Source organism: Arachis hypogaea, chromosome 20 (assembly GCF_003086295.3).
Source record: "Arachis hypogaea cultivar Tifrunner chromosome 20, arahy.Tifrunner.gnm2.J5K5, whole genome shotgun sequence".
NCBI classification, from domain to species: Eukaryota; Viridiplantae; Streptophyta; class Magnoliopsida; order Fabales; family Fabaceae; genus Arachis; species Arachis hypogaea.
The window spans coordinates 142,565,039-142,580,086 of record NC_092055.1 but is presented as its reverse complement, the minus strand read 5'-3'; the positions used below and the strand labels follow the sequence as shown (position 1 = coordinate 142,580,086).

The window sequence follows — 15,048 nt, the reverse complement described above, 5'->3', positions numbered from 1 at the left end:
CGGATCCGGCAAAAAAAAAAAAAGCGCGGATATCATATCCGACCCGATCCGATGAAAATTGTGTGGATTGGATTGAATTTTCGGCCATATCCGATCCAATCCGATCCGTGGACATCCTAACTAATATACTGGTATACTTGAAATTTTTTTTTGTATATTTTTTAGATCGTGATGATAATATAGATTAATTTCAATGGCGTGGCCTTTATGTATTGGGCCAGTAAAACGTCATCAATTACGTTTGTTAACAGGCCCACCAAAGTTGACTTTGATAATATAATGTAAGCCCATTCTAGTTTCTGTTTAAAAAGAATATGGACGCAGTTTAACTTTTTGAGCCTTATTTCTTGCGTAAGCTTATCAAACTGGTTCATTCAGAAAATTTTTAAGCCCAACTTAAACCCAAAATAGGAAGAGGAGTACAAGTCTAATTCTATAAACCTAGTGGAAATATTGCTAAAAGTGAGTTTTTCTTTTCTCAAAAACGAAATTTTGATTATAAAAAATACTTCAAAATACTCATGAATTTGTCTTAACAAAATAACAATTATTAAATCATAAAAAAATTGAAAAAGTTTTCCTCTAAAACAATTTTTTTCTTCCCTACCGATACTTGTCAGAAACAAGAGTTAGAAGTCTTGTGCCTTAAGCCAACCTTCATTGTCAATGAACTTAGTGCTAATCATTGATTTAATTGTTGCTAAACTAAGCTTCTTACTCCACTTCACTCGCAATGAAATGTTAGAACCGGGTCCAAAATTCTTATACTCTGCGAAAGTTACGCGATTCCTGAATTGTTAAAAAAAAAAAATTAGTGATCAATCATTCATAATAATAGAATATAAAATAGGCATTTATTCAAATAAAAATGTCAAAAATATATTTTCATAAAAATATTTTATTTAAAAGTGTGATTTATTTATTTGGTTACATTTTAAATAAAAATAACACTTTCATAATATATCAAAATGTAATCTTATAATTTATCATTTAACGGTAAAAAAAATATTTTTATATAAAGATAATTATAAAACTTTTATTGAAAAGAAAAGTATAAATAGATAAGGAATTAGTGAATAATATCGTTACTTCGTTACGTATACAGTAACCTCCCTTCTCTACTTGTAATTTTGTTAGAAATGTAGTATTTTTTTATTTTATTGGACCAATTTTTTTAAAGTTCATTGTTCATATTATTTACGAAACTCATTGAGTCATTGTATACTTAACAAAATCATTGTTAAAATATAAACACATAAAATATATATTAAAAATGTATAAACGAACACATGTATTTATATATAAACATATATATATATAGAAAATGACAAATAGGTCCCTGACCTTTTGTTCTGCGGACATTTTCGTCCCTAATCATTAAAAAATACCTTTAAGTCCCTGACCTTTACAAAACTTGGACGGATCAGTCCCTAACGGAGGCATTTGGACGGAAGAACTGATCTGTCCAAGTTTTGTGAAGGTCAGAGACTTAAAAAGTATTTTTCAATAATCAGAGACAAAAATGTCTACAGAACAAAAAGTCAGGAACATTTTTGTCCTTTTCTCATATATATATATATATATATATATATATATATATATATATATATAATAACTTATTTAGTGACTTTTTTTTTACGCACATAATATCATTAAATTAGAAGTATTTATACTAGTGCAAAAATTAGTCATTTAAAATAGGATGTGATCTTACTCATGATGATTGAAATTCCATGGATCCCAACCTGTTGGTAGTATAACGTTAGACATGCTTGTGTTATAAAAAAGAACTCTAGCGTAACCTCTCCATGGTCTTCCCAAAAATGTGGTTCCATTTCCAAATATTTTACAATTTTTAAACACAAACCCATTTGCATCATTTGAATTTGTTCTCCCCTGTGCTGTGATAAAACCAACATAACCAGGATCTAGGGACGCTCCAATAACAGATATGCTACATCCCTATCAAAATTTGAAGTTGATTAAATAAATAGCTATAATTGTTTTAATTAGCATATATTTGTATATAATGAAAAAAAATTACTCTAATAAATTGATATTAAAAATACAGAAAGTTTTTGAGACTCACAGATTAGTGATTAGAGTCTAAAGAGTAAATATAAGTGTAAATTATATTGATTTATGTATGTAAATTGACTAAATTTTAATAAATATAAATACAAATTATATATTTTAGGTATGAAAACTCCTATAAATATAAAAATAAATTCTTATTGACCAAATGCTTATTTAAAATGATAATATTTTTTAATAATGTAATGTTTGGTGCTAAAAATACAGGATAATTCATACCAATAAATCAAATAGAAAATAATATTATACCAATATCATAAAACAAAAAAAATCTACATACATATCATAAAGTAGATTTATGTAAATCCAAATTATTAAACTCGATTTATACATTTTCAATGGATTCGATTTACTATATCACAGAATTAATTTAATTTGATTTATTATATATGTTATATCAATAATAATTTAGTTGGCTCAATTTATATTAAAAATGTGTAAATCAAATTTAATTATTTTGATTTATATAGATTTAATTAGTACCTCATATAAAGACTGACCAGCACCAAAAATAAAATCAACAGCACCTTCAATAGTACAAAATTTATAGTAATGTCTTCCTTGATCATCCCACAAAGTGTCTTGAAGACCAAAAAAGCCAACATCATAGAAATATGACTTGTCTCCACTTACCATTACAGCTACTGCAGGTTCAATTGGATTACTATTTCTTGGATTATTGTATGAATTCTGTACCAATTATAAAACCAAATAAAAACCACATTTCAAGAAGTTTCCCTCACTGGTGAAAAATAAATTAAATTAGATAACATATTGTTTTGACTCGATCCGAAATCATTTGTAATAGACTGAATTAAACCGAGTCGATTCGATACAAAATTAATATATACAACATTATGCATTTTATATACTAAAATAATAAAATTTTATTTTTAAAAATTAAATTTAACAAATATTATATTATATTTATATTAAAATAAATTATTTCTTAAACACAGCTAATAGAAACCCTAAAGAATGTATTGAAACAAAAAGAATGGGTGAAACTAGAAAGAACAGCAGTCAACGTAGCATGTACCCAAATAATAAGTAACAAACCATTTTCCAAAGAGAAGCAGCATCGTCATCGACAAACGTGCTTCAATTCAATTCCGTTTAAATTCATTAGAAAATAAACGATCAAGTAAATACTAAAAGACTATTACTATTCAAATTCTTCAAATTTTAATCTTCTCTTAGATCTAATGAAAATAAATCAGGTAAAAATACTAGTATTGATGAACCAAAGAGGTTTCACCTAACAATGAGGAAATAACCCGATGAAAATAGCAATTTTTAATTAAAGTTGGTTATGTGAATGTAAATTATATGCTTTTCAATTGCATTATGAAATCATAAGGGAATAAAATGAAATAAATACATAAGAGAAAGTTTAGAAGATCAGCATTTTTATTAAAATTTGGCTAATACTTAACTATAAAAAAAAGTGAATAATCACACAATATTAGATAAAATCTCACACCATTAAAAATATTAATAATAATTAATTAATAATTACAAATCACAAAAGTTACTTATCCTCTAACACCCCTCAATACATAATGGTGAGGCAAAACAACTATACGAAAACAAAGAGAAAACAGAAAAGGAGATGAACTCAATTCTCTTTTTAATTCTAAACATTACTATTTGATATATACATCGTCTCATCTTTGATTTGAAAAAATAAGGTAAAAGGAATAACAAATATAGAAAAAAAAAACTAAAACTGATTACTACTATCTCTTCTAAAATATGAATTAGTTTAAAATGTTAGTATGTTAAAAAGTAAAGACTTCAATATATTTAAATGTACAAAAATTTTTAAAATAAAAGAATTACTAAATAACTAAGTATTCTAACAACAAACAGATAGGCAACCTGACACAATTAGGTTAGGTTTAAAAAAGAGACTAAAATTCAGATACAAACAGAAACTAAAAGTCAGAGACTGAGATTGAATTAGATCTTTATATTATATTTAGTATAAAATATATTAAATTAAGTTATGTCTAAATATTATGTCTAATTTAAGATAAATATAAATATTAAAGGTAGACTTAAAATTTGAAAAATTGAATAAAAATATATTTTTTTAAAATATTATTAAAGTTTTCAACCAAAAAATTTCAATCAATCTGTCCCTATTTTCTGTAACTTCAGTCTTTAACTGTCAAACAATACTTTTTCGTCTCCCAAAACAGATACTATCTTGGAAACTAAAGATTTATCTCATTAAATAAATAATTAATAATAATAGTTGAAGGTAAATAAGAGAAGCTCTAATGGAAATGAAAACAGGGGAAGGTTAAGTGTTTGATTCTAACCCTAAAACTGATTGACTTGACAACAACATTGTCAGCCATTGTTGAGAATGTAGGGCTCTGTGAGGTGGTAGCATGGTCATCCCAGTCAACAAGAGTGTTCCTTTTTCCCTCTCCTTTCAAAATTATATATGGCTTCTCATATGGAATCTTCAACTTTTCCCTGCAAAGTGCAAACCAAATGCCAATGAGATATAGCTCAAATGGTATAGTCTTTCCATACTCAATTAAGAGGTTGCGGATTCGAGTCTATTATTTGGTAAAAAAAAAATTAAAAAAAAAGTGCAAACCAAATTCAACCCTCAACAACCACACATAAACAAAAACTTAGAAATTACAAATTAAATATATATATTATAGTTTTAGTGTTACCTGTAAATACCAGCCCTGACATTGATTAAAACCCAATGCTTATTGTTGGAAGGGACTGAATCAATTGCAGATTGAATTGTAGAGAAGTTAGCATGGCCAGATTGGTCAACAGAAACTGTCAAATAAGGAAGGAGTTTGTTATGGATATCTCCATGATTTCTTTGGTGAAACTGAGCTTTTGCTATTTCTTCTTCTCCTAAACCTCCCACCAACATTACTATTGCTATTTTACAGAGACATGAAAGGGAGGGAAAACACATTGTGATTATCAGAGAATACCGGAATCTTTATTTTAATTTGATTCCTTCAATTCAATATATATACCCAATAATAATAACACTGAACTACTAAAATTGTCCCTACCTTTGAACATGCCCACAAAAATAACCCAACTTTGTATATGTTCCAAAATTTTGTTTGAATATATATAGGTTAGTCTAGTAGTTATCATTTTAGATGAAAATTCAGCTGAAGTCGACTTCATGTGAAGTTGATAGTTGAGAGATGTTAGATGATTTGACTAATTTGACCTAATTTTCATCTAACGGTTCTCAGCTATCAACTTCAGGTGAAGTCGACTGTACCTGAGTTTCTACCTATCATTTATCATTAGTCTACTTAAACAAGTATTAATAGATCCAATACTAATTTATATATGTAGCAATCTATAATCTAATAATAAGTTTTTAAATGAAACTCAAATTCGCGTAGAATTAATCCTTAAAATATACTATAGACAACCAAAAAAAAAAGAAATTTATATAAATATTTAGATCATTATTTAAAAATAAATAAATAGTACCAAAATTTTATCTTTAGAATTTTTTTCATTTTTTAAAAGTATTTTTGACTATTGATAAAAAATTAAAAAAAAATTATCTGACGTAAAATTATTAAATTTTGAGAATAGAAATATCTCTTATTTTTAATTATGTTTAAAAAAATTATCAAAATTTAATTTTTAAAATATATATTTACTATCATAAAAAATGAAAAATATTTTTTTCAGCATATTCAAAACTCAGATACAGTTTTTAATAGTTTAGCCTAATAATAATTAGTAATAATGAATGAATGAGAAATAAATCAATAATAATAAATTATCATAGGAGAAATATGAAAAGGTGTGTATTTTACTGGGAAAGTGAGGAAAGTCAATGGTCTACAAAATTAAACATTAAATAAGGAATGAATTGAAGACCATGCAAACATATATTCCATAACTCCATAGTCCATCCTTTGCAATTCTCAATAAATAGTGTTCAAAATATGTTTCCAGAATTAATGCTATTGGCGATAAATTAGTGTCATATTATTGGACCTCACAATAGTTCCTATATGCATTTTTTTTTATTCTATTTTATTATGGAATTAGTTCAAAGTCCTCCAAGTATGTGAAGAATATTGACATTGTTAACGGCTTCTCCTACTCTGATATCATTATAAAGGTTTAGTTAACATATGTATAGTTATCAATTAAGAAAGTTATAAAGTTATCAATTAAAAAAGTTTTTTTTTTTTTAAATATTGTAAAGTTTAGTTTTAATGTATTTATTAAAAAAAAATTTAAATTTTTTTTACTAATAACAACCTTAATATGTATTGTTAAATTAAAGTACATGATCATTAAACCTTAATTATAATTATAAGGATTGTACACATAGTGCTTAACAAGGCCATATAATAATAATAATAATAATAATTGTTCCGTCCTATGAGAAGTCGTCGAACTGTGACGATCTCTTCCGAGCAATGTGATACTTATTCTAAAGAGCTATAGATCGAGTTGGTCTAAACATCGTGGTGGAAATACCTGCAAAAAATACTCTGACACTCAAGTAAGCGTAGATAATTTTTTTAAAATATATACTATAACTTAGGATAAAATTTAAAATCAGAACCTAGTTCTTGAGTAGGTTGTATACTTCGACTTTATAGAGGACTATGCTACTGATCACGGGAATAAGTCCGAGATCATTAGCTCGGTAGGTGAGTGCCGTTTGTGGGGAGTTTGTTTTGTTGATAACGTTTGACTATTCAAATTCAGCGTCCAAACTTTTCGTTTTATTCTAAGTTTTGAGGGTAGTTTTGGTGGCCGAGGTATAAGGTACGTATCAATAATAATAATAATAATAATAATAATAATGGTTATAAATAGTATTTTTATGTCTTTAAAATATATTAATAATAATAACAAGAGATATATGTTAGTGATATTTTTATAAATATATTAATTTATTTACAATTATATTTTCATTTGTTTTTGTCATTAATTTAGATTTTTACATGAAAAATAATAAGATTTGTAATATTAAAAAAAATTTAAAAAATACCAAAAAATATATCTAGAATATTAAAAAAAAAGAACAGCGGAGACTTGGACGGCATAATACAACATTTTTATGGCATTTTATACTAGAAATAGCGACAGTTATAAATCCATCGAAAATAAATTTTAAAATTATGTGATTATAATTGCGGCAGTTAATGATCGCTTCAATTTTATTATTAAAGAATTAATCGATTTAGTTTGCAACAGTTTTATCTGTTAAAAAACATGAAACTAATCATGTCTGACTATGTCGTAGTGGATTCAAACTGATACTTAATTATCTGAGATAATATATTATATTATTAATGGCAATTATACTAATGATTTTTTAAAATTACCATAAAATTTAATCTTTGTGCAACAAACCATACCGATTAATATACTCCTATAATGCGATTTTGCGACGGTTTTAATTTAAAACCGTCACTATTATCAAAATTAACCGTGACAATTTTCCGTATGTCTTGTAGTGTACTAACTCTAACTCAATTCTTATTAGATAGTAGATTATACGTATACACATAATCAATAATAGATATATATTTTTAAAATATTGTATATCAATTTTTTCCTATATTCAATTTTGGATTTTAATGATCTAAATTTTAAATTTCACTTTAGAGAATAAAGTGTAATCTCTCACCATTTATTTCATAGATAGGACCAAGAGTAAATATAAGAGAAAAACTATTCAAACCTTCAATAATAAAAAATTACACTTTGTCCTCTAAAGTAAAAATTTAAAATTAAGAGAATCCAAATTCTTAATTATACATAGTAAATCCTAGTCAACAAAAAAGGAAAAGTATACATAGTAGATTATTTATAATAGATATAAAAAATTACACTCTTATACAACGAAAAATTAGTCATTGTTTTCACCAATTATACCAAAATTTAGACTGGAAAATATCTGTCAAAGTCAATGTAAATTTATACCTCAGCATAAATTGATGATGCACGTAATAAACTAGAGTAAAAAGAAGTAAAGAACAGTTGTTCAGTGTTCACTGATAGTTGGCACCAATTCCATAACAGCTAATAAAAATTTCCAACTCACACATCACCCACCCAAAATCACCCAATAAAAACACCTCACTTACTCACACTTATTACTTATTAGTTACCACTTACCACACTCCAACCAGTAGCTATTTTTATTGTCTAAATCGACAATTATAATTTTATCTTAAAAGTTGTCGTAGTTGTTCTTTTGAACATTTTAATTAGAAGAAAGAAAATATCAGTGTTGTCCTAGAATGATTTCTCGTTTAATAATTGATAAGATATCTAAGATGATTATATTTTTTACAAGAATACATAATTTTTCTATTTTGAAATAGAAGTAATAATGGTTGTTGTTATATTTATCAAGTACACACTGGCATGTATTTGACTATATTTACATGTGTAAAAAAATCTGTTTCAATATTCTATATATAATTAAAAAACAGAAAATATTCTACAAATATTCATTTATTTTTTTTCCCTCATCTGATATACGTAATTGTTGATAGGCATTAGTAATAGTAGGAGTGTAGGATTAAACTGTATCTAGTTATATTTTGTAACGGCCTCAACAGAGTTAGTTAGGGTACGTTAGTGTAACTGAAAAGAAGTTACGCGCACCAGTGCATGATGCATTGTAAGCCGTTAAATTAAACAAAGTGGGCCCCACACCCATGCTAAACCCATTTCCCCCCTTCCAAAACGTCGTTCAGTTTTTTCGAGTTTCCATTCCTTCTCTTCGCCCAGTCTCCTCCTCATTACACTCACTCCGCGTCTTCTCTTTTTCTTCCTCTTTCATCGCCGCGTCAGATTCCTTTCTTTTCCCACTCAGATACCGAATCTTATTACATTCATTTCTATTTTATTCCCTCCTTTAAAAAAAAAATAAAATAAAGGAAAAGTAATTCCCCTTTCTTTTCTTTCCTTTTCTGGGCGGCAGTGGAATAATCATAATCATAATCATAATTCATAAATCATAAAATCATAATCCTTATCAAGTATCAACTCCAATGCTATACTGATCACTCATCAAAATCTTACTTCTTTTTCTTTTCTTCTTTTTTTCTCTTTGGGATTCGTTTGTTTTCTCATCTGTTTCAATGGGTTCGGATGAGCGGTTCGTGGTTCTTGTAGGTGTAGTTCTTGTTTTATCATTGATGCCGTTTTCTATGTCAGACGATGCGGCTGTCATGAAGGCTCTGAGGGGTTCGATAACGTCACCCGGTCTGAACTGGACGAGTGCTGACGTGTGCAGTTGGAGTAACGTACGTTGCGATAACGGTCCGGGGAGAGTAACCGCCATACAAATCGCAAACCTCAACCTGGCGGGCACTCTTCCCAAGGATCTCGGGCAGCTCGGTCAGCTTCAGCATTTCGACTGCAGAGCGAACAACTTCACCGGTGCATTTCCTCACTTGGCTACCACCCTGCAGACGCTGAACATCAACAACAACGGATTCACGTCGTTCCCTGAAGATTTCTTTGAAGGCATGAGTAGCTTGCAAGTTGTTAGCATCGGTTCTAATTCTTTCTCGCAGTGGAAAGTTCCAGAAAGTCTCAAAGACTGTGTTTCGTTGACGAGCTTCTCCGCGATCGGCGCCAACTTTTCCGGCAAGATTCCTGAATTCTTCGGGAGCAGTGGTCCGTTCGGCAGTTTGCAGAATCTTTCTTTGAGTTTCAATAACTTCGACGGCGGTTTGCCTGATTCGTTTTCCGGAAGCGGAATACAGAATCTGTGGGTGAATGTTCTTCCAGGTAACAACAAACTCAGCGGAACTCTTTCAGTTTTACAGAATATGACTTCGCTTAGGCAAATTTGGGTTCATGGAAACAATTTCACTGGTCCTATACCTGATTTTTCGAACCATGATTCTCTTTATGATGTGAGTTTGAGGGATAATAAGCTAACAGGTGTAGTACCGGAATCTCTTGTTAATCTTCCATCGCTTAAGGTAGTTAATTTGACTAATAATCGTCTTCAAGGTCCTCCTCCCAAGTTTAGGGACGGGGTTAGGGTTGATGATGTCATTAATCAGGGGAATCAGTTCTGCACCAACGTGATAGGTGGGAAGTGTAGTGAAATTGTTGATATTTTGCTGAAAGTGGTTGAGCCTTTGGGTTATCCTCTAATGCTTGCTGAGAGTTGGAGTGGCAATGATCCTTGTGGTGGTAATGGCTGGATGGGGATTGATTGTGACGGTGGAATTGTTAGGGGGATAAATTTTCAAAACAAGGGCTTCTCTGGGACTATATCTCCTAGTTTTGCCAAGCTTACTAATGTGACAAGGTTGCTTCTTAATAATAACCGTCTCACTGGTACCATACCTGAGGAACTTACCAGTATGCCTAATTTGATGGTGCTGGATGTCTCCAATAACCAATTGTATGGAAAGGTTCCGAAGTTTCGCGAAGGCGTGAAGGTTAACACCGGTGGGAATCCTGATATTGGAAAGGATAAGCCAAGTGGAGGAGGTGGTAGTTCTTCGGGAGGTATAAGTGGTCATACTGGAGTCATTGTTGGTGTTGTGGTGGGGATTCTTGTTTTACTTGTTGCTGGGTTATTGCTGTATAAGTATTGTGGGAAGAATAAGGGTGGTGGTAATGCTCAACCACCAAATAATGCTATCGTCGTACATCCTCGCCGTTCCGGAGAAGGAGATGCTCTGAAGATAAGTGTTGCGGATGCTGCTGCTGCTTCAGCTTCAGCTTCTGCCAGTAGTCCAAAAAGTGATGTTCATCATGTGGAAGCAAGCAATTTTGTAATCTCCATTCAAGTCTTGAGACAAGTGACGAACAATTTTAGCCAAGAGAATATATTGGGGAAAGGTGGTTTTGGCACTGTGTACAAAGGAGAGTTGCCTGATGGAACCCAGATAGCGGTGAAGAGAATGGAGTCTGGAGTGGTGGGTGAGGGTGAGAAGGGGCTAACCGAGTTCAACTCAGAAATTGCAGTGCTTACTAAGGTTAGACACAGGCATTTGGTAGAACTCATTGGCCATTGCTTGGATGGACATGAGGGGCTTCTTGTCTATGAATACATGCCTCAGGGACCGCTTAGCAGGCATTTGTTTGATTGGAAGGATGAAGGGATAAAGCCTTTGGAGTGGAAGCAAAGGCTTATTATAGCTTTGGATGTTGCTAGAGGTGTTGAATACCTTCATAATTTGGCACAACAGATCTTCATCCATAGGGATTTGAAGCCATCAAACATCTTGCTTGGGCATGATTTGCGAGCTAAAGTTTCGGATTTCGGATTGGTCCGGCTTGCCCCTGAAGGACAGACATCGTTCGAGACTAGACTTGCCGGAACTTTTGGATACCTAGCTCCGGAGTATGCTGGTACAAACTTAAATTGTTGCCTATTTCCTTTTCTTTTTGTTATAACCAGAATTCGTTATGCTTGTGTATCATTTGATCTGGATGTTTGAAAATATATTATTTTAACACTGGCTAGATGATCAAAATAGGCTCCACAAAGAAATGAAGAAACCAAATGCTGCCAACTCTTATGCTGAGAAAAAGAAAAATATGATTGCATCTGTCTAAGCAGTATACTAACTTTACTCTGTTCCACAAATTTAATCTTGAAGAAACTTTATTGAGAAATAAATATGATAGATTTTATATTAAGTTTACCATGTAAATAAAAATTGCCTTCTAGACATTTGGATTTTTTTTAGCATGTTTCCAAATGCCATTCAGTTTTTGTTGATTGATTAGAAAGAAGTTTTGGTCCTAGGATGCTCCTAGCATTTCTCATAAAAAATAATTGAATTCAATCTATAATTTCTTATGACATGTAGTTAAGTATTGCCATAATAAACCAGTAAACGTAGACCACATATTTATTTTTTCTTTTTTCTTTCTTTCTTGGATTGTCCGTCAATTATTCTTCTTGTATCTTGTGCATTGTTATTTACTTATTCCAACTTTCAAAGCATGCATCTCTCTTTTCAATTTGTCTGTCACTTGTTCCAACTTCCAAAGCATGCATCTAACAGACAAATTGAAAAGAGAGATGCATGCTTTGAAAGTTGGAACAAGTAAATAACACCACAAGATACAAGAAGAATAATTGACGGACAATCCAAGAAAGAAACAAAAAGAAAAAATAAATGTGGTCTACATGCACTGGTTCAACTTAATAATGGTTTTGATTTGCAGTAACCGGACGAGTTACAACAAAGGTTGATGTATATAGCTTTGGGGTGGTTCTTATGGAGATGATAACTGGAAGGAAAGCTATAGATAACAGCCAGCAGGAAGAGAACATCCACCTAGTTACATGGTTCCGGAGGATGCTGCTGAACAAAGATTCGTTTCGGAAGGCCATCGACCCAGCAATTGATACTGTGGATGAAGAAACCTTAGCCAGTGTTATCACTGTTGCAGACTTGGCTGGCCACTGCTGCGCAAGGGAGCCGTATCAGCGGCCGGATATGGGCCATGTGGTGAACGTGTTAGCGCCTCTTGTTGAGGTGTGGAAGCCGACGGAACAAAGGGGCGAAGACACGTTTGCCATAAATTTTGACGAGAGTTTGCCAGAAGCATTGAGCAAGTGGCAGGCCTATGAAGGAACAAGCACCATGGATATCTCATCTTCATCTACATCAATGCTTACCAGCCGAGACAATACACAATCAAGCATACCTAATCGCCCTGTTGGATTTGCAGAAACCTTTACATCTTACGATGGACGATAAAGATCGACATATGCACATACACATAAACATACATATACACATCACTCTGTTCTTTACATTACTTTGTTTCAGGATCCAAATTTTTCAAGTCCCTTCTGTGTTATTTTTCCAAGTTTCCATGTATTTTATAAGATTCTGCTATGATATACCATAAAAGATACAGTACAGATATAGAAGACTTGGGTTTAAACTGGGTCGCTCTCTTGAAGAATTTAGATGATCATGATTATGATATTATTTTCCACCATCTTTCTCTATTATTTATAAGTGGGTTTGTTGCTTTTGCAGATATTTTGTTCATAAATCTTTTCCTATTTATTTTTACTTTTATGAACAGAACATGCTCTTAATTGATATTTTAAAAGTTTGAAATCCATTGTTCCTGAAGAACAAAGAACAAAGAACTCAAACTATGCAGCTCCAACTGTTTGTATGTGAGATCACTATGCTTCCACAGCTGCATTTTATTTTATTTTTGTTCGTTCATTCTCCTGCTTTTTGATATTCTCTCTTGTCTTTTTCTCCTTTTTAATGTTTTTTGTTATTCTGTTTGCTTTCAAGCGAATCTCAGTGGATTCGCTGCGCATTCACTTTGCTATTTGGCAATGTGTGAACAAAAAATATGAGATAAATTTTTTTATCATAATTTTTTCTCATCAAGTGATATCACAAAATTCTATAAAGTATAAACCTACAATGGTGACAACCCAACTAGGACATGCTGGCGCTCAAACAATATTATATAGGCCAGTCCAAATAAAAGAATCTAGTATTATATAGGATTAGAGGCAATTTCAATTCCTTAAAAAAATAAGATAATTAGAATGCTAATTTGATTTTAATTCTAAGATATAAAATAAAAGCATATAAATCTCATTTACTGACTATGACATCAAAACAATACAAAAATATCAAGTAAAGAGATATATCACATCGACCTTAAAAAAGAATATTGTAATATAGAGAATAAAACAAGTTATATACTAATGTTTTTCTTATATTATCTGATACCACATACTTTTTTGAAAATAAAATTAACTCCCTTGTTATAGGAAGGTAAATGTTAATATATTGAGTGAAAGGTATCAACAATGTAGACTAGCTTTTTATTTAGGCAAAAGTATCTCCTAAATTAAAGAAATTGATAAAATGAAAACGTTAGTATATAATTATTATTTAATTTATAAGTATATATACAAAAGGGTATATATAGTTATAGGATATATACAAATTATATATACCTCTGACTTACGTATTAAGAGAAAGATATATCACCTAACTTTAAGAAATAATAGAATAACTACTCAAGCTGTCAAGCATGCCAACGGATTTAATTTTATATATAAGAAAAATGAAGAGGAAATTTTTTCTATCACCCTAATAAAATAAATTCCGAAAATATCCATCTGTTGTAAAATAAATAAATAAAAAAGATATAAATATAAAATCAAAAAATATAAAATTATAGTATTAATGTTCACTAATATAATTATCTTGATATAATAAAAGTGATATATATATATATATATATATATATATATATATATATATATATATATTACTAATATAAGTAATATTGTATGTAAAGAGAGAGAAGAGTAAAGAGAGAAAAAAAATATTGTTATTGATTGTTATTGTGTGTGTTGTTTTAATTGTTGCTTCTACTATTTATACAGGTGATAAACTTTTGATTTCAACCTTCATTAATTTTAAATTTGTCTTGAAAAGTTATTTATTTAGTATAGAAAAGATTAGCCACCTAATTTCATAAATGGGCATTCAATTCGTTCTTATCACAACACCATTCCCAATAAATAACTTGGACCAAAACCAAATGTGCCAACTGAGTATTCAGTTCTCCAAAACTTGTTTAAGTTTAAGTTTAACAAAATAGGAAAATGAACAAAAAAATAACAAAAATGATTTAAGTTTAAGTTTAACAATAACACACCTTCATTTGTAAAAGCTTGTTTAAAAAAAGGTTTTTGAGTAAATAACCAATCTAATCCTATTTATTTTTACCAAAAAACTATGCAAAACTTTTAACTCAATAAAGATGACAAAACATTCTCTAGTAATAATTATATTGGTGCTTGTACACCTAAAATTTTAGTTATAAACTTTGTAAACTAGAATAAAACAAAATTATATAACTACACATTAATGAATAAAAAATCTAAATTCAAAATTAGACATTCGACTTTGAAAGGGATAG

The 15,048-nt window shown here is 30.2% G+C and overlaps 2 protein-coding genes across 2 annotated transcripts; one reads left to right on the top strand and one right to left on the bottom strand.

The window, feature by feature from the left end:
* Nucleotides 1-618: 618 nt before the first annotated feature.
* On the bottom strand, nt 619-5,005 carry LOC112786586 (probable pectinesterase 29). Its single transcript, XM_025829956.2, has 5 exons — nt 4,791-5,005; nt 4,422-4,581; nt 2,578-2,784; nt 1,715-1,962; nt 619-789 (listed from the first exon to the last, which is right to left on the bottom strand). Exons 1-5 carry the CDS (start codon nt 5,003-5,005, stop codon nt 630-632), a joined length of 990 nt encoding a protein of 329 aa, XP_025685741.1. The 3' UTR covers nt 619-629.
* Nucleotides 5,006-8,850: 3,845 nt separating this feature from the next.
* On the top strand, nt 8,851-13,080 carry LOC112784374 (receptor protein kinase TMK1). The gene is made up of 2 exons (XM_025827556.3): nt 8,851-11,469; nt 12,295-13,080. Exons 1-2 carry the CDS (start codon nt 9,231-9,233, stop codon nt 12,831-12,833), a joined length of 2,778 nt encoding a protein of 925 aa, XP_025683341.1. The 5' UTR covers nt 8,851-9,230; the 3' UTR covers nt 12,834-13,080.
* Nucleotides 13,081-15,048: the final 1,968 nt, after the last annotated feature.

Bases quoted from the DNA above. Each gene is read 5' to 3' on its own strand.
- LOC112784374 (XM_025827556.3), top strand. From the start codon at position 9,231: ATGGGTTCGGATGAGCGGTTCGTGGTTCTTGTAGGTGTAGTTCTTGTT. The intron at 11,470-12,294 runs GTACAAACTTAA...TTTGATTTGCAG, and splicing joins CCTAGCTCCGGAGTATGCTG to TAACCGGACGAGTTACAACA.
- LOC112786586 (XM_025829956.2), bottom strand. From the start codon at position 5,005: ATGTTGGTGGGAGGTTTAGGAGAAGAAGAAATAGCAAAAGCTCAGTTT. The intron at 1,963-2,577 runs GTACTAATTAAA...AAATTTTGATAG, and splicing joins CTGGTCAGTCTTTATATGAG to GGATGTAGCATATCTGTTAT. The intron at 790-1,714 runs GTAAGATCACAT...TTAACAATTCAG, and splicing joins TGGAATTTCAATCATCATGA to GAATCGCGTAACTTTCGCAG.